General features: G+C 43.1%; 1 protein-coding gene across 1 annotated transcript in view; it reads left to right on the plus strand.

Moving 5' to 3' along the window:
- BPIFC (BPI fold containing family C) overlaps positions 1-19,489 on the plus strand; it is a 53,576-nt gene extending 34,087 nt beyond the window's left edge. Inside the window, exons 7-18 of the mRNA XM_006137975.3 lie at positions 2,741-2,896; positions 5,510-5,573; positions 6,376-6,436; positions 7,987-8,078; positions 9,950-10,123; positions 10,991-11,044; positions 12,073-12,243; positions 12,879-12,946; positions 14,533-14,575; positions 15,312-15,375; positions 16,821-16,897; positions 18,146-19,489. Coding sequence (XP_006138037.1) covers positions 2,741-2,896; positions 5,510-5,573; positions 6,376-6,436; positions 7,987-8,078; positions 9,950-10,123; positions 10,991-11,044; positions 12,073-12,243; positions 12,879-12,946; positions 14,533-14,575; positions 15,312-15,375; positions 16,821-16,897; positions 18,146-18,187 — 1,066 coding nt within the window. The 3' untranslated portion in view covers positions 18,188-19,489. The remainder of the gene's footprint in view (positions 1-2,740; positions 2,897-5,509; positions 5,574-6,375; positions 6,437-7,986; positions 8,079-9,949; positions 10,124-10,990; positions 11,045-12,072; positions 12,244-12,878; positions 12,947-14,532; positions 14,576-15,311; positions 15,376-16,820; positions 16,898-18,145) is intronic.
- Positions 19,490-20,414: the final 925 nt, after the last annotated feature.

Consider the following 20,414-nt stretch of genomic DNA (forward strand, 5'->3'; position numbering starts at 1 on the left):
CTTCGCTTTCTGAAAATCATGCTCTGAATAGACACACTGGATTTATGGCTTATTACAACCATCTGTGACCCACTGATCATCCGCCCTTCCCCCAGCTTCATTTCCTTCTGGTAACTAGAGGTTATCAGGCAACTTCACCTTGAAATGCGTGTTATGTATTTACACGAAATAATCTGTTCCACGTCGTATTGAGCTGTGACGCTCTGAGTATGTTTCCCAAATCTGAAGAGCTCTATGTAAGTTCGAAAACTTGTCTCTCTCAACCGAAATTGCTCCCATAAAAGATACTACCTCCCACTCTGTCTCTCTACCTTATACTATGTAAGTTACTAAATTGTGGCCACCTCCATTTCTAAGCCCACCGAGGGGGAGGAATTGCCCCAGGCCCAGGTGATACAAAAGGACCCAGACTTCTCAGTTGCCAGCACAGCTGGGCTATGTCTACACTGGCCACAATTTCCGGAAAAGCCATGCAAATCAGGTAAGTCAGGATAGGGAAATCCGCGGGGGATTTAAATATCCCCCGCGGATTTAAATAAACATGTCCGCCGCCTTTTTTCCGGCTTGGGGAAAAGCCGGGAAAAAAGCGTCTAGACTGGCGCGATCCTCCGGAATAAAGCCCTTTTCCGGAGGATCTCTTATTCCTACTTTGAAGTAGGAACACCATCATGTCTCACAGTGTGGCAGTGGCAGCAGCTGGAGCTCTAGGCTCTTTAAATTGCTGCTGGAGCATGGTACTGCATGTCCCAGGCAGCACTAAAGTCTGCCTGGGACAGGCACAATGCTCTCCAGGTGGCATTGAGGGCTGCCTAGTCCCAGCTCCACCCCTTCTGGGGGCACAGAACATAGCCCGCACCTTGCCCAGGGACCTGGCAAGGCTGTCGGCCTCTGGGACCATAACTTCTGTTTTCAGATTAATATGTCACAGTACTGCATCCAGCAGCCCTGTACACAGCAAACCACTCCTGCCAGAACATGCCCCATACACCATGGCTTGCAAGATGGGGCTAAAAGGACAGCTTCATGGCTGACTTTCTCAGTGTCTACACTTGCTAACTATGGAACTTCTAGTGCTCCTTTACAGTACTCTGGCCTTTTTACCCAGTGACAAAGAGGTGGAACTGAAGTGAGCATCTCACTCACTGTACTTGCTAACCTTCCAGTTACAGTGCTATTTGAGTTATTTACACAGTATTATACCTTTGATTTGCTTCTTAAAATACACACATACATACACTTACTAGAATGCAGGTATATTAATTACATGGAATTGGAGTGTAACCTTACAATCCAGCCCCATTAAAAAGCACCACATTACTGTTAAGGATGTTAAATGGCAGTTAATCAGCTAATCGACTAGTTGATGGAATTCCCATCGACTAGTTGATTAGTTGATAACGGGGGGGGGACGGACGGACTGCAGAGCCACAGTGGGGTTAGCTCTAGCCCTGGGAGCTAACCCCGCTGCAGCTCTGCCTTTTAAATGTATTAAGAGCCATCAGACTCTTAATACATTTTAAAGGATGAAGTGCAGTGGGGGGACCAGGCGCAAGCCAGGAATCAGCTGTCCCGGCTTGCGCCGGTCCCCTGCTACGCCTATGTCCCCCGCAGAGATGGTGCTGGAGGGGAACCGGCTTTTAAGCTGGCTCCCCCCAACACTGGCTTCTGCTCCCCCCCTTCCTGCCTCTGTCTGATAGCAGCAGGAGTGACTAGTTGAGTCATTAGTCGACTATCTGATAAGTATTTGCTTATCTGATAGTCGACAAGTCGCTTATATCCTTAATGACTGTGTTGCCTCTGGAACAGACTATAAACCAGTGTGTGACACCTCACAGTTAAGAGATTTTTCCTAATATTCAGTCTGAATTTTCCTTTTCTACTCCCCACATTCCCCTCACTCACCAGAGCCTCAAGGCCTAGGCTAGTAAATTTTGTGTGCTCCTGCTCCGCAGTAGGGCTTTGCGGGGAGGGGGAAACTGGAGCACCAGCGCAGGTTCCCCAGTGCTGGGCAGAGCCTTGGGGGCCAGATCCAGGCAAGGTGGATGCCATATCTGGCCCTCAGGCCTAAGGTTTCCCACCCCTGCTTTATTTGTATTCATACCACAGGGGGTCACCAAGTACAATTCATCTTCCTCCTTGCTGTTTACATTCTTAGAATATTTAGATTGTAAGGGCAAGGATTGGTCATTTCATTTTTACTTGTCTATAAAGTGCCATGCATATGTATTGCATTGTATAAATAATAAACAGATACTTAATATAGACATTTATCATATTCTTCTTGGCCATCATTTTTCCTGATCTATACATTTTCAAATTCTGTACTCATTCCTCCTAAGCCAGTCCTTACGATCTATATTTATTACCCAGCTTTCAGTTCCCTTCAGTAAATGGCTTTAGTGTGTAGAATCACACCAGGTTGGACTCCAGGCTAAGAAAAATTTATTGCATTCTACAGAAGAATCATAATTTGGCATGGATTAGACATCTCTGTAAAATTGTGACATTTGGCAAACTTGACAAATCCAACATCATTCCAGCACTTGGACCTTGCAGATTATTGTGTGGAACCTGATTCTTCATAGGAACTACCTCTATAGTCATCTACTTTAATCATTAGAGATAGGCAAAACCATCTCCTTTCCTTTTCAGTGAAAGAAACAGTCTCTTTGATCCATTAAATTTTTCATTGTTCCCTGTAAGTAGACTTTACAGCTGAGTTTGTTTTTTGTCTGTGCAGCAAAGACAGTGGAAGAGGTACAGTGTCCATTTCAGGAGTGTTTATTACAGCAGTCTTCACCATGTCGCAAGACAACACAGGTCACCCATCAATGTCACTTGATAGCTGCCAAATGAGTATTCGGGGTATGGACATCAAACTGAATGGAACAATCAGGTAAGTGCAAGAGATTTTATACACTTCAGTGGAAAGTAACCGAGTTAATGGTACAAGGCCCACTTTTCAAAATTAGTCACCCAGATACATTTTTAGAAGCCTGTGTGCTATTGCAGCACCAATATCTAGAAGGTGGGTTCTAATCCAGGTCCCCCTGTTTGAAAATTCATCTTCTCAGCCAAATTTTCAGAACATGATATTATTTTGCAAGTGTGCAACATTTGCCATGTGTGTACACAAAAAAAGATAGAATTTAAATACACACACTATGATTTTCACAAACAAATGCAGGTTAAAATGGAGTGCGTGTAAAGTTTATCATTAGTGTCTGTTGGTGGGTGATAACACAGCACAAACTGTAATGCATAGGTTTCTTGTGCATGCAAAATTAGCCATGTACAACTGGAGGCCAACTTGAAGGCCCTTTGAAAATGTAGCCCAAACGTTGCAAGAAGCTTTCACTGAGGATTTAAAGAAATGCCATTCAGAAGGGAACAGACACTGGTGGTACTGCTTCAGTCATTTGGTTTGTGCTGGAGCCCTTTTTAGATAGTGAGATAGAAGGCATGGATGAATGAGACGTTTCACATGCTATTTCAAGATTAACATTCATTTTATGGGTTATATTCTAATCCTCAACCATAGGTGAGAATGAGAAGGCCTGACCTATACCAGAGCCTAGGGGTGGTGCTGAGGGTGGTGTATAGGGGTATAGCCACCCCAAAAATTGCCTTAGCCTTCCCCATAGCCATCCCTTCCAGTGCAAAAGTCAAACATTATGCAGATACTTCTCTGCTGCTGCTGACAGTTCCACTACCTTCAGAGCTGGGCTCTCGGCCAGCAGCGGCCATTCTCAAGCTGCCCAGCTCTGAAGACAGCATCTTTTGGCAGTTTTCAGATTACAGACAGGTCCAGTGTATACTGGGGTTTTATCCTGGTACAGGTTATGTTGTGATACTAGGGCCTATACATAAATTAATACAACACCTATTAGACTGGTCTGCTAGGATATTCAAGTTCACGCAGGTCCAGTTTATACATAGAGGTATACTAGAAAATTTACCCGGCATTGCTCGGGTCCTTAGATCAATTAATTTTTGTTTTTCTTCATTTAAATCATTGCTCTGCAGTGGGGTAGGAGATGAGGGGTTCTGTATGCAAGCAGCCCCGGGGAGAAAGGACAGCCCCAGCCCTCACTCACCATAGTAGCTTGGGGCCAGGTGAGAAGTGTCTCTCCAAGGCTGCTGCAGCTCCAATGGGTACAGCTACGGGAGGGGTGCATGTCCACCCTCTGGGGCAGGTCCAGGTTCATTTGCTCCCTGCATTCCCCAGCCAGAGTGAGGAATGCAGCAAACTGTACTTGCCCCTCACTCCCTGACAAAGGGGAACAGCCAGCAGTATTCATGTATGAATCAGGGGAGGGAGGAACTTAACCACCCCCACACACCATCATTAAAGGGTTGTTGGAGGGGATGGGAGGTTTGGGTCTGAAGCAGTCCTGGATTGGAGGGGAGGCATGCCCCCAGCAAGCCCCTTTCACCTGCCTGGTGATTCTGTCTATTTTCTGTATGGTTTTATGCATACCAGTCCCCTTCCAGGCACATCCCATTTTATGGCACAACCAAACTGTGACCTTGCTTTTAAGTTATGACAAGATAGGGGTGGGCAAGATACCTCTCGCGGGCTGGATCTGGTCTGCCAAGCAACCGGATCCAGCCCACAGACACCCTGCCACGACTTTTGGGCATGCAGCAGCCACTGATTTAAGTGCAGGGCTCCTCCGTGTGGCTCTGTGCTCTGAAGGGAGGGGGAGGCTTCATGTGAAACAACTGGCCAATAGGAGCTGAGAGACTGGCCTGAGGGATGTGGGCAATGCAAGGCTCTCCCACCTCCCGGAGCTGAGAGCCACCTGGAGGGAGCAGCCTGCAGTTTTAAGCAATCTGGGGCTACAGCAGGCAGGGAGCTCAGCCTGCCTTGTCGATGTTGCAGGGTTGCTAGCCGGAAGAACTTTAGGTAAGCACTTCCCAGCCAGAGCCTGCCTCTGGCATCCCTGCCCCTCCCACATCCCAACTCCCTCCCCCAGGTCACCATCCAAACCCTCTGCTCCCCTGTTCATAATTCCATCCCAGACTCTGTATCCCCTCCTACACCCCTCCCCCAGGCCAGAATCCTCTCCTGTACCCAGACCCCCTCCCGGACCCTGCACCTCAATTCCCTGCCCCAGGTCACAGCCCCCTCCTTCACCCAGACTCCCTTTCAGACCTCTCACTGTCTCCTGCACCCCATTCCCTTACCTTATATGCCCTTCTGTACCATCCTAGACCCCGCACCTCCTCAACAAAATAGTGCGGCCCTTGACCACTTTCCAAAATCTTGGAGTGCCCCCCCCAGCAAAATTATTGCCCACCCTGTCATAAGAGGAAGTTGTGTACCAAATTTGGTAGTCCTAGCTCTTACATTTAGAAGAAGTTATTGAACAAACAGACTCACAGACACATCCACAGACAGACAAACTCTCTAAAATATATAGTAGATTAGAATGTATAACACTCAATTACTATAGTGTTCAGCTAACTGAAGCAATGGCTTTTCTCTTCTTTTTCTTTTCTCCAGCTGGCTCTATAAATTCTTCATTAAATACCTGGAGAAGCCCATTCACAGGAGCTTACATACACACGTAAGTTTTTATAAATTGTTTAAAGGGAGAAACTTAAGGAACACATGAAACTGCATCATCTCAGAGGCAACAATCTTGAACTTGATTAAGGAATAACCTGATAACTAGGAAAAACTACAACCTAATTCTGTACTGACCAGCACCTTCAGCAGCATCAGTTTGCAGGCACCAACTTCCAAATAAACTCTAGCAATTCTTGGACATGGCAATAGTCACCATCGGGTCAGGTTCTCCCTCTGGCTGACTTATACAACGGGGCTAAGTTTCTATGGTGATTTATTATTTTTTACACTTACACTAGAGGTGAAACTAAGGGACCCGGGTTGCAATAGGACAGTAACTGTAAGAAATGTTAGTTACTAAACACATCTTTGTCTGTGTACATTGTGGTTGTCAACATAGGTGTGTGCAGCACATTTCATTAGGGTGTGCATCCAGGGAATTTTTTTTTAAAGGCGAAAAGGACATGCTGAGAGCAAATGCGGGCTTTCTATACATTTCTACATCCGGCGCTTATTGCATAATACAATAATCCATACTTTAAAACTAAAAGAGCATATCATGCAATTAAATTAAAACGCAAAGCTACTTTTTTTTCTGAGACATTAGGGTGTGCCTGAGCACACCCAGCACATCCCCTGTGCACACCTACGGTTGTCAGTTAAACTAGATACAGCATAAGGGCCTGCTATGAGAGAGTGAGATAATCACAGTTATTTGAGAAGATCTGACTTTCATCCACTGGAAGGGGAAGAACACAATATATACTAGCCAGTACGTAATTTGTTGTATTTTTACACAGTCGTGTCCAAACATCAGACAAGGGATCCAGCGGATTGATGCACAGCTCAGAGCACTTCAGGGTGAGTCTGTGATGCAACCTTTATTCCTCATCTCATACTGTTCAGATGTTGCTGTTTTCTTGTCAGTTGCTGTCACAAATCTCAGTTGAGTTTCCCCTGCTAGCACTGTCTGATGGGCACCCAGCAGCTGAGTCCCTGGTTGGGTTAAACATCTCTGGATCTCAGCAATCTGCAGTACTGTTTCTCCTAGGCCTCTCTAGTACATTTCTTGGGCCCTGACTCAGCCTGCTACTGGCAACAGAGCCTCATAGACACTCAGAACCAGAACTGATGCCCCAAGATACCGCTCAATATTTAAACACACTCTCTCTCAGAACTCCATCAAGAGGTGTGAGCTTGCTGGCTAATAGTTTATCCTCTCAGGAGGCACATGACAGTTGTGAAGCACATAACACACACAGAGACACCATTCACATTGCTCATCCATTTAACAGATAGAGTACAGCTCATTTATAAAACAACAAATGCATTCCACTCCCCAGCAATTCCTCCCTTTGGAAATCTTTGGAGGTCCATCTGTGTTTAGGAAGGCAGGTTCTACTTGTCTCATCAGCATACTACATGTAGCTCTTCTCAGCTTAAGCTTGTGAAAAATGGTAAGTGAAGACTCAGAAAAGAGTATTAGCTACTCTGTTTTATAACCTTCCAGCCCCTTTGTACGGGATCTCCTGGATCAGCCTCCCTAGTCGATCAGAAACCCCTGTCAGGTCGCCCTATAAACCTGTTCTCTTTGGGCACCAGTTTGTTGTTTAAAGCTATTCCATTTCAATGGCAGAGCATTCCAGATGTAGATCTTCTGTTATCAGCCTTGTACCACTACTGTGATGGAATTTCAGCTGAATAGGGAGTGAAATATATCATAGTGAAGGCCAAAGAAGCTGTACACCCAAATCAGTGGGAGGTAGGCACCTTGCCTGCTGTTTAGGTGCTCCAGAAAATCCCATTATACCCCATCTGCTTCTTTAGATGTCTACAAACCTTTGCATATCTTGCCTTTGTCTATAGTGGCCTAAGCCTGCCAGTTGCTGTTGCTTCCTGGGAGATGCTGTATGTCTTCAATTATCCCTGAAGACTAGGAGTTCAGGGTGTTCTGTATCTTGAAGGAGGCACTCAACACTTTGCAGTGTTGAGCCCAAATTGTGTAGTTCTTACCTTGCCATGATATTTTAAGAGTCCATTTTTCCCTGTCTGTAAGCATAAGACTTCTGTTGAAACCAAACAGACTCATAGGATATGATCAGAAGTAGTTGAAAATGTCAGGAAATGGCAGTGCCCCCCTTCAGTTTTCAGGTGTTTCTCACAAAAACAGAACTTGGGGAAAGTAGTCAACTAACAGTTGGGTCAGACAGGAGGAATGTTAGGTCTGAATCACTGCTGGTCAGTTTCCAAAGGGAACACCTAGCGTTCCTAACCACAAATATTTGTTTTGATTTTTTTCCTCCCTCCTTGTTTTGAGCATTTTCTTGTTCAAGAACTGTATTTGCTCTGAATTAAACGTTGCTGGCAGTGTTACACTTAATAATTGTTTGTTTTGTCTACCACATTTACAGTCCCAACCCAGATCGATGCCTTTGCACAAATAGACTATTCCCTAGTTAACTCTCCAGGAATCTTCCAATCGTACATTGATCTGGACTTAAAGGTAATTGCCTTTAATGCTAGCTGTCTGGAACTGTGCTTTTTAAATACTTTTTGTCCTTTCCAAAGCAATGTCTCATTTGGGTTGGGTTTTTTCCCCAACAATTCTGTTGTAAAGACAGGACATGGTGTTTAATAAATTAGCATCACAAGTGGTTTTGACTCTGTTGGTCAGTTATCCGTAGCATGTAGAGAGCAGTAAAAGAAGACTGAGCAGGTTAAAAGAAAAAAAGATACAGTGTGTATCCAACCCTAGGAGAAAAGAGGGAAATAGGTCACTGGGGCCTGATTTCAATGGGAGTTGTATGAATTACAAGGTCTGGACCTTGGAACTAGAGAGGGAGAGTGTTTATATTTTAGGAGTGATGATTAAGTAACAAATCCAGGAAGTAGACAAAGAGAGAGAAAGCGCTCTGGAAAGAGAGCAAGCCAAGTCTGAAGAGCACTGCTGAGACTCAAGCCCCTGAGAATGTCCTTCAATTGAAGGAAACAGGAGGGAAGGATAATTCATCCTGCTTAATGTAGTGCTGAGCAGTAAGGGTTTGTTGTCATGCTATGTAAAGGGTAAAAACAGTTTAGTTTTACTATGTGAATACACAGTTTGTATTTTTAACATCCCGAGTATATTCCCTTTTTAAAAAATCATTTAAAATTTTGTCTTCTAAAAATATAGGTTTTTTTCTTTAAAATATTCTAGTGTAAAGCCAAGAAATACGGGTCATCGGCAGGTGAGAATGAACCTGTGACCTGAGGGGCTAAAGCCGTGTGCCTCTGTCTACTGCATGAACTACAAGTCAAACGGCTCTCAGCTAAGGCTGTAGAATAGACTTCACTCTCCCTTGTCAGTAGCCTCAGTGCCTCTGGGTTACACAAGTTTCAGAAATATTCAGCACTTCAGAGTTGAAACCGTCACTATTTCTCCTCTGGCTAATGTTATAGTTAGTGCAGTAATTACCCCGAGTATATTTGGCTGTTTCTTCTTTCTACATCACCTGTGCTCCTTGCCTTACACGAGCTATCAGTTTGTTTCTGGATGCATTTCAAGGTGTTGATTTTTATCTGTAAAGCCCCATATGCATGGGGAGCTGATAGCCTGTGCAAGCCCCTGGACAAGGTGTGTGTGTGGGGCGGGGAGGGGCTGGCTTTGTGCTCCCAGAAGAAGTGAGGCCTTGGGTGGAAGGGGCAGGACCAGGAGCAGCCAGCCCCCTGCGCCACCTGAAGTGAGGCATGACACAGCACCCCAACCCACCCCACCCCAACCTTAGAGCCACCTGGAGTGTACAGTGTGGCATTCTGGCAGCAGTTTAAAGGGCCTGGAGGACACTGCCCCTTTTGTCCTCTCCTCCACCGTTGGCAGACCTGCCCATATGGTTTAGGTTCTGGCAGCGTTGTCTAGCAACTCAATGAGCAGAGCACTAGAGAACATTCAGTGCATGACAGTAGGGTCCAAACAGCTGATTAGTGCTTCCACGATAGGTTCGCTTGGCTACTCAGTAAGTCTCTTTGTTGACAAGCCCTTAGAAATCACATCTCTCATTGTGCACCATCCTGGTAGATGACATCACTGGATATCTCTCGATGACAGTTCTCAGATTTGAATTCCTGGGGATGGAGGCAAGGGTCAAGACTTTTTTTAAAATTGGAGCCTAAAGTCAGATGACTCCTTAATCAGTATTTAGACACAGAAATAAGTAGACACAATTTCTAGAGTGCTAACCTCTAAGTAGCCTCTTGATGACTTCAATGGATGTTCGGCATTTTTGAAAAACAGGCCAATAGCATTCTCTGTGGAGGGCCCTCTAAGATCCGCCATTGTAAATACATTCTGAGCTTTTGACAGGCCCAGATTTTATAAATGACAATAATGTTTTGCAGGGTGCAGTCTATCCATTTCGAAATTGGAGTGATCTTGCCTTTGTACCAGCTCCCTTCACACTCCCAGACAAAAGCAATTCTATGCTTTACCTCGGCATCTCTGAATATTTCTTTAAGTCTGCCTCACTGGCTTATTACAAAGCAGGGGCCTTCAACATCACCACCATTGAAGAGGTGAGTGGAATTTGCAGATTAGGGATTAAAAATATTCCAGGTATGGTCCTTCTGAGAAAGGGATTTTACAAAGTCATTTGCAGTGCAGTTGCAGGCTCAGTGTTGTCCACGCCATGCAATTATCAGAAAATGAGCATGGTCTCTAATGCTAATTCTTTATTTTGCCATTTTATTGTACCTAGATTTCTCAGACCAAATGCAGAAGTGCCACTGAGCAAGGTACAAAATAGGCACCATTTACCTCCAAAAGTGACTTGTCACAGATCTAAACCACATGTTCCTCTGAAAAGGACAAGGGAATTCATGCTGGAGATGCTGCTGCCTCACTGGCAACTTCATGAGGGGCCTTTGCTGACTCAGATGTCACAAAACACAGCAGTTTTGCCTGTAGTTGGAAGGTCAAGCAGAGCTTTTGAGTCCTGTCTCCCATGGATTCCATATACCCCAGAAACAGGAGGCTATGAGCTAGGGATGTATTTAGTTAACCAGTTAAACACAGTATTTAACCAATTAAAGGGGGGAGCAGGCAGGTGGGCAGTGGGCACCGGGCAGGAAGCTGCTCCAGTCCCCCACCTGTTAACCGGAAGTGGTAAGCATCAGACATAAACCTTTCATATCCGTACTAGGAGCCCAAAGTTGAGCAAAATATTGCACCCATATTTAAACAGAAAGTTTTAATCTTTGTTTCTCCTGTATGTGTTTTTTGTGCAAATTAGTAAGAATTTGACTCAGTGCTCTAGGACTTCCTCTAGGATTTTTTCCAAGGTTCAAAGCCATGAAGTTATTAAAACGACAATAGAATAGTTAAAGAAAATCAAGATATAAAGCTCATGCAGGATGGAATAATTTCTGACATTTGTTTTGCAGCTTTCCAGTTATTTTAATGTCACTACAAAGACATTTGGCAACATCATTCCCGAGGTGGGTATCTTAAGAAATCACCAGAGCTAGTCCTGGGATCAATGTCATCAGAGGTTAATCTCCAAAGGTTTGGTGGAGCCACTGTGCATCACTGTGTTGGAGAAGGGGAAAATGTATAGTGCCTGGGAGATAGATCCAGGTCAAGATTCTTGCCTCAAGTGATTCCTGACTGGTCCCACATCATCTATGCGAACACCTTTCTCCTGCCCAAACTTGCATGACTTGAGTCACTTGGTTGCTGGCTTTCCACAGACCAGCAGGTAGGAGGGAGCGTGCATCAGCAGCTGAGTATAATGATCACAGTGAAGAGCTATATATGAATTGCAAGGGGCCGCATGTTAGGAAACAGAGCTGGCAGGTGGACGGGAAGCATGGGGCTTTCAGCCTGTGTAGGGGAAGTGCTAACTTCTAACGTTTGCATGGGGTATATAGAGAAGAAAGGAGAGAGTGTGGTCTCATTTAGTTTTTGTGAGGAAGACGATAGAGTGGAGAGGGCAGCAAGGAGGCAACTTGGCTAATAGATATGCAGCGCACAATATAAATCTACAGTCTCAGCACTCTCAGAGTTAAATGTTCCTGTCTGTTTCCAGTGTACCAAAAATCTTTCCATTATACATCCATTAGTGAAGCTTATAAGCCATGCACTGTAATGGTGATACACTGGCTTCAGCCTCTTTTTTGGCTTGTTTGAGTGCCATGTTCATGTTTCCTTTTCCTGAAACATGCTCACAAACTAGAATTTGTTCCTCTGGAAATTGCTTGTCTAGAAGGGAATGGGAGGGAGGGGGTCTAGTAATAGAAGGGACTTTCCTCCACATTCCTGATACTGCTAGTATCATCAGGTCATCATCGCTGAAGACCATCCTATTCCCTACTGCTGTAAGGACTCTACCATCTTTTTAACACCTTGTGTAAAGTTTGATCTTCGTGAATCCTCTCAAAACAATGATTTTAATGAATGATAACTATTCAGAGTTGTTCTATATAAAAGCTACTTTCAGACTCTTTTTTGGCTTGAAACCCTACAGATTGCCCAGTATTATGTAGAGGCACAGCCCGCAATGCTGAACCTGATGGCTACTGCTGCACCTGTGGTCAGTTTACAGCCCAATGCCTTTTCTCTAGAGATCCATGCCTCCATGGAGGTGCTTGTTGTCCAGCCAAACTCAACCACCCAATCCATATTTACAGTGAACATAGTAAGTACCATGGACCAGAGGATTGCATGTAATCTAGGAGTTAAAATAAATTTGCTCTTCCACATTGCTAGAAGCCAAGGCAATTGAAGGTCCTAGAGGTTAGATTCTAGGTCAGATACAGACTATATTTGTATCTGAATCTAACCTGCAACACATAATGCAACTTCTGACCTTAAATAAGTAGATTCCATTAACTGCAGCCAGGGTTTGAACACGAATGTTTGGGATGCAATTTGGACTGCAGAATATTGCCAGTGGGAGGTGCGTTTTCTTAAAGAGGAATAAAAACCCAGATACATTACTGCCTCAGTTATCTTCAGCTTAGTTCTCTAGAATTCCCTGTTATACAGCAATGGATCATTTCCCCGGACATCTGTTCATTAAATTGAAAATGTCTTTGATTAATTAAAATCTCAGTTCTCCATACTTCAAGTATATTGAAATAAATCAAGGCTGAACTATGCACAAACCCCACATCAGGCAGTCGCACTGCATGAGACAGCTTCAGTATTTATATCAAAGAAGGTGGAACTGTTGCATTTTAAATGATATAAGCAGACTATATTTGTATCTGAATCTAACAGAGGACCCCATTCTGTATGGATATAGTAACTCAAGACTCTTCTCTTCCACAGATTGCAAATACCAATGCCAGTCTGACTATATTTGAACAGAAGTTGGTTGGCTCATTATGTCTGAACAGGTAAACAAAGGACAGCTTGACCTGAGAGAATTCAGGAAGTAACATTAGTGATCCCAGCATTAGGACACAACAACGTTTTATTGTGACAGCCTACCTGTGCAGTTAGTTCAGCATGAGAAAAAGGCAGTCAGTGGAATGTACCTTCTTTCTCACAAGGATAGGGAATGGAGATGCTTTTGGCTACATTGCCCAAATCCTGTGGATGAAAAAAACCCATATTTTGGACCCACTGAATCTTCTGCTGTTGCTTCATTCTAAGCCTTTCTGTAGGTGCCTTAGCAAAGGTAAATGTGCTGGATTTGATCTCTAAAGTCTTTGGCCCAGATTCTCTCCTGTGCTTAGATTAGCTCATCACAAGAGAACGACAGGGGCCAAAGGGGAACTTATTAGGATTCCCCGATTGGCTGAGTCATTTGTACCAGCCCCAGAATAGGTTAGATCAGCCATGGCATTGCTTTAATTTACGCTAGCTGTCAACAGCCTCCAAGGGACTCTCTGCCAGCTGAAAACAGTTGATACATGCTGTGCCCCAGTCACACATTTTCCCCACTCCTGACATACCCTATCTGTCAGGGCTGGATAGAAGGGTGGCACCAGGGGCCAATTATGATGATTCTGCATCATTGAAAGCTCCCCTACATGGTGGGGGAATTCTCAACTGGTGCTTTCCAGCCCTTTAGTGCAACCAGAGCAGAGCAAAGAGTCCAGAACATAGGAAAGAATTTGAGCCAGTATAGATAGATGCTACAGTAATGATTCCAGGCATTGGCATTGTGACTCCCAGCTGGTCAGAAAAGTGTAATCTGAGCTCATGACATGTTCTATGGAATTTAAGTTTTCATTAAAAAATAGAACCCAGGTGTTCAAATATGGATTTTTAAAGCATGGGTGATGATCAGGCCCTCCCGCCTGATAGAATCAGACTTTTGAATGCCAACCACCCATTGGATTATTTGGTAGGGTTATAGGTACTCAAGCTCACAAAAACCATGTCTAGGAAGACGGTTACAAGTAAGAAGAATTAGGTATGTCCAGATTGCAGAGGCTCTCGGGAGGAAGCTCCCAAGGAGAGTAGTGAGGTGTCAGGAACCTAAACAAGGTATGGCTAGGAAGTCCTCAGAATTCTTTACAGAGAAAAAAGGTTACAGGGGGCAAACCTCAGAAAGCTTGCACACTGAATGGAACTTCTGAATGTTTTGCAGATAAGCCAGCACCATCAGTAACACTCTTCAAGTGAAATTTTACCTTCTAGCTCCTGTAGCAAATTTCAGTCGATCTGAGAGCAAGGGATCTTTGGTCCTTGACCTGGTGAAGTTAATGTATGAATCAGTGAGATGTACATAATGAAACACAGAAGTTGTCTGCTCATAATCCTGGATAAACTTATCCCAGGCCACCTGTTTGTGTATATTCCAATACAGTGCCCTACAGAAGCATTCCTGTTTTCTGTGGAAGGCAGCATGTAGGATGCCCTGCCATAGAGGAATGTCTCATCATGGGCATATCATAAGACCTGACATCACTATGACTAAAACAAAGTGCCTTCATCCTTTATAATGACTCTTCTTTTACTATTTTCCCTTCAGATTCCAGCTCTTCCTGGCTGACTCCAGTGTTGGGTTCTTTGAGGTAGGTTGATAGTTTTGGTATCTAGGAAACAAGAATCTCAGGGAAAATGTCAGTCTGAAGGGTAAGGAGCAGAATTTCCTTACATGCGAAAACTAAATCATTAGACTTTGTCCTTCCTTGGATGGTGAGAGAGAGACTGACTGACTCTTTAGTGCTCCTAAAAATGAAATGCGTTCTAGTCTCTCATTCGTGTATAATGTTTCATGAGAGAGGCACTAAAATCATGACCGTGAAGTGTACAACAGTGAACTGAAATGCAGCAGAAGGAGGAAAGACATGTTGTAGGTTAGAACATGCACTCTAGAATGGCAGAAAGGCCCTTGGTGGTGCGTTGGGACACAGCATAAGTCCCCAGTGGAAGCCAACAATACTAATCGCAAATGCCTGAAACACACTGTAGGGAAAAATCCTGCCTCCCATAGAGAACAGTTTCATCCTAAAGACAATTGATCAGCTCTAGGAAGCTGATCAGAGGAGAATTAAAATAATCTTGCAAGTAAATGAAACTGATTAAATGAAAATATTGCACACGTGGTAATGAGATACAGATTCTCATGTTCGGAGACATCCGTAAGCCTCAAGAACCAAAGATCATTGTCACTTGGGGCTTTTGTCTATACAAATGAAGGTCTGCTTCTGTGAGCAGGACTCTTAAAATTCCATCCAAGATTTAGTGTGGAGCAGCTTCATAGATACTAGGAAGTGGTTTCTAACTCCATTTTCTCTCCCATGGCAGGTCTCACTTTTAGAGAATTTCCTCTCTTATGTTTTGCGGAATGGAGTAATCCCAGCGGCCAATGGTAAGGATAGCCAGTTCTTTTTAATGGCCCTTATCTCTGTTAACATAACTGTAACCAGCATGTAAAGTGATAAATGGGGGAGGCCAGTCACCAGCCCCATATCTTCCACCCATGGCCCCACCCTGTATATGCCCCCTGCTGGAGCAGAGAGCCCCCCCTTCCACGGCTAATCCCCCTGCCATGGAGCACCAAGAAGTTCAGGCACCAGTAGTCTCTCAAATCCAGAGCTCTGAGATGGTGTGTGGCACGCAGCCTGGGTGTCCCAATCCCAGCCCAGCTGAGGCCAGCACTGGGGGACTGGAGGAGCTGCACTCAGAGTAAGAGGGAGAGTGTGAGCTGAACCATCCTCAACTGTTTAGGGAGGCACAACCTCCTCCAACCCACAGAATCACTTCCCATGGTTACCATGGCTTCAGGAACAGGTAATGCGATATGGGGCTTTTCACCACTATGAACCATTTCACATCAACTCTGATGAGAAATGAAAAGATGTCATTACAATCAGGTGGTACCCCCAACTCATTTCACATAGGCTATCAGCCAGTTTCTAGGGGATAAGTAAATACGTTCTCAAACCACCACTATAATTAGAACAAATTTGGAGTTGTATCAGAGAAGCCAAGGACTGATTGGATATAGAAAGTGAGTTATAGGGCACTGGACTGGCATGTAGGAAACCTGAATTCTATCCTAGCTCTGCCACTGCCCTGCTTGGTGATGTTCGGTAAATCACTCCCACCCACACCCCCGTGCCTCAGTTTTCCCACTTGTGAAATGAGGGTATATATTGACTTCATTGGTAAAGTGCCTTGAGTGCTATGGATGAAAAATGCTATATAAGAGTAAATTGTTATTATGCTGAGAGGTACAGATGACTGGATAACAATCTCTCTTAGACTGAGTGTGAATGCATCCTTCAAGTAATGTATCTGCAGGATGAGTTCATCACAAACTCATCCCCTAAAACAAAAGGGATTGTGAATCAGGATTAGGAGAGCTAATGTACTGACCACATCCAGAAAAATGCTGAGGCAATGGGAGAGCATTCAGAAGAGAACTAATGGAGGATAGGCCCATCAATGGCTATTAGCCAAGATGGGCAGGAATAGTACTCCTAGCCTCTCTTTGCCAGAAACTGGGAATGGGTGAGAACAGATAGATCACTTGTTTTATTCATTCCCTCTGGAATACCTGGTATTGGCCACTGTCAGAAAACAGGCTACTGCCCATGATGGGTCTTTGGATTGACCCAGTAAGGTCATTCTTATGTTCTTGACCTCTCTTCCACCATTTGTAAATGGGGGTTATACTCACTACCCAAGAGTGCTGTGAGGGATTAATTCATTCATGGTTGTAAACACCTTGAGATCCTGGGGAAGGTGCTATAGCAATGCAAGTTATACTTAATTATAAAAATTATACACATTTTGTCTGTCTTTTTATAGTAATACTGAAGAAGGGATTCCCTCTTCCTAACCTGGACCATATTACCCTCCTCAGACCTGTTATTAAAATTAATGAGGTGAGAAACTGTGTTTCTTCTTTAAAAAAAGTTACTCTTTTGCTGGATCTTCAAATGCTTAGTATAATATGAGAAATTTCATACCAGTAAAAGTATTTCTTTAAGAACAAATTCCTCTGTCTTTGAGGAAAAAATAAAACTGAACTATATGTGCTGATATTCAGTGGCCAAATGCACTCAGTGGGTCACATTTAACTGTGGTGCAACTCAAAGTCAAAATTGCCTTTTATGTGTGGCCTAAATTTGTCCCCCCAAGTTAAATTCAAGTCTCCATTTTCTCAGTGCAATCCCATTGAGTTCAATAGGGTTGCTCAAACATAAATGAAAACAGAATTTGGCCTTCCTTGTGTAGTATGAATAACTGGAGCTTTACATATACAATAATAATAAAGATGCAAGGCATTTCCTGAGGATTAATATGTTCTTGAGGGTATGTGTTCCCGCTGGTCATAGATCTCTCAAATATAACCTATGCCTCAATTATTATTGCTGATATAATTAATGCAAAAACAGAGGGCGATATTCTGCTACCAACACTTGCCGAAGTCGTATGTTGAAGCAGCACAAGAATTTAGCCCTTAATTTGGGTGGACAGGACATTGCTAGAAAACGAATAAACAGAAATCAATAATAAATTAATTTGTAGACAATTAAGTAGTCCATTGGTTTGCTTCAATCATTCCCAACTTTTCAGTCACTTTATATTGTCCAAACATTGTGTACAGTTCTTTGATTGGGGCTGAAGCACCACTCTGAAAAGGGAATGTGAAAAGATTTAAACCACTGTTTACTCCACAAACCTGGGACAACTTTGCGTCAGGCCAGTCCCCTGATGAAAGTTGCACCAACCTGAAGGCTACTGTACCTTGCACGGATTACCAACAGGAGGGCCAACACAGCAGCCACAATATAGTTGTACTAGGAGTGAGGAAGTGGCACTGGAGCGTCACTACACAATATGTACATCAATGGAGGTTCTCTGTGAGTAATACTCCCAAGACTTGCTACATGAGTTTTAGGTGCAGCATTCTGTTGACACTGTGGTGCAAAGCAGCAGAATCCCAAGGAATTTATGGGTCAGTGTGTAGAAATCTGTCCCTGTGTGAACTTCTTCAGGTTGCTATTATTAAGTTGCAGTTCTCTTCAGTGAAGATTCCCACTCTTGATCTCCAGGACAGAATTAAAACAAAAAATTCAGACTTAACTATCAATTTTAAGGCACTTTTATGAATATTCTTCTCTCCTCAGGGTTACCTGCTCATTTCCACTGATATTGACTACAACCTCTAAGGAAGAGAGCATATTTGAATGATCAGGAAGTTCCTAACCAACAACACGATCCTGAAGACTGAACCACTCTGTCCCTTTGCTTTTCAACTTAAAAAAAAAAGAGCAAAGTTTTTAAATTTATGCTATGATTTTGGTAAAGAGGGACTATTTATAACATGTATCCAACAGAGAATCATGTAAAAACATATTACATATTTGGTAGGGGAAGTATTTGTCATTCAGGAGTTTGCAGGTATTGCCAAAGCTACTAGTTTTAAAGGTTAAAGTATATCTCTGTTTAAGTAAAGCCTTTTTATACACTTCATAGAGGGCACAATACTCTTTTGAGAAAAGGAAGGATGTATGCCAGCAAACTGCAAACACAGCTGAGGGCAGCTGCTCTTGTAATGGTTTTGCTGTAGCATAAACTTATTTTTCTGTTTCCAACTGACTGCATCTGTTGTGTTTGAATATGAAGTGGGAAGTATCAAGTGCTTCGATCTGAAAACTCTCTTGGTGCCTATGAGGACTAAAAGTTCTTTGTGAAAGGATTTCATCAGAGTTTGATGGAAGGAACAAAGTGCCCTGGCACTCCTTAACGGTATTTCAAGATGGGGACTATCCTGATGCCTTTGTTAGTCTAAGAGGGTACTCTAGAACAGTGTTTCTCAACTAGTAGTATGAGTACCCTTAGGGGTACTTGAGAGAAGTCTGGGAGATATGTCAACACAACTGAAATTTGGAGAAAACTGAATTTTTGTTTTAAGTTTTACAGCGCTTTATTATTTTTGTACTTTTTACACCCAAAAATTTCATCATCCGCCCAGCTATGATTAAGTTGTTTTAACAAATGTCTTGTAACTGTAGAAAAAATTGTGTATGTCTGAAAACTGTAGGTACTGGGGATACTTATAATTTTTTTTTTCAGAAAGGGGGTTCTTTAGGAAAAAAGTTAAGAAACACTGCTCTAGAACTTAGAGCTGAAAAGGACTCATTAATCTACTTCATGCCCCTAATGGTACAGATTTATTCTTTAATACAGAATTATTCTTTAGTAATTATTATTTTGTTAGTACTGTCACCGTAAGTTTTACATGTGCCAAGCTGTGCAGCTACAATAAACTTTTCTTGAGAAACTACTCCACAGTATCTCAAGAGTGAGGTAATTTTTTAATGACTCATTCAATTACTCCTAATGATACCCACCTTCTCATTCCTTCTTAAATAGTTCCTAGTGTCCCCCTTTCACTGTTCAGCTTGCAGTGACAAAAAGGGTCTATTGAAAGGGGAGAGAATAAAAACTTGACAATAAAAAAAAGTATTTGAGAAATGAAACATATGTTTTCATTTCCTTTCAAAAGTTCCTAATTCCAAAAAAGGCAAACTTTCAGGCTACGTCTACACTGGCATGATTTTCCGAAAATGCTTTTAACGGAAAAGTTTTCCGTTAAAAGCATTTTCAGAAAAATCGCGTCTAGATTGGCAAGATGCTTTTCCGCAAAAGCACTTTTTGCGGAAAAGCGTCCATGGCCAATCTAGACGCGGTTTTCTGCAAAAAAGCCCCAATCTCCATTTCCTGAACGAGAGCAGCATAGTATTTCCGGAAAAGCACTGATGATTTTACATGAGATCGTCAGTGCTTTTCTGGAAATTCAAGCGGCCAGTGTAGACAGTGAGGGGGAAATGTCGCTCCCCTGGGGTACAGAGCCCCCAGAAGGGTCCGAGGCCGGAGGTGAAATCAGTGAGGCAGGAGAGAAACCTAGAAGGGAAAACTTTATGATGCATGCATGCAGGCTGTCACTTCCAAGAGTGAAGCAGCCGCCCTGACAGACAGATTCAGGTATTCTATATACAGAATGCTTAGACAGTTCAGTTGTGGATTGTTCTTCTTTAACATATCAAAGTCTTAGCAGAAGTACTCTAAGACTTCTGTTTACCCCAGGAGTGCTAAAAGTAAGTTTTTACAGTACACAAAGCCACATAAGAACTTGAGTGGAGGAGTCTACAAGGCAAACTGTGACAAAAATAAGGGTTTACATAACAAATTGTAACAGACTAGAAGTATCCATAAATTTAAGATAGTTATTTGTAAGGGTCTTTGATTAAAGCTAATTTAATTTCTCTCTGTTACAGGGAGAAAGGCCTGAAAAACTTTTTAACCCTTACAGCAGTTTTCTTTTAGAAAGTTATAATTTCTGCACAGTTCCCCCCTTTAGACACAATTGAAGTTATTTAATTTTTCTCCCAC

Source organism: Pelodiscus sinensis, chromosome 1 (genome assembly GCF_049634645.1).
Source record: "Pelodiscus sinensis isolate JC-2024 chromosome 1, ASM4963464v1, whole genome shotgun sequence".
NCBI classification, from domain to species: domain Eukaryota; kingdom Metazoa; phylum Chordata; order Testudines; family Trionychidae; genus Pelodiscus; species Pelodiscus sinensis.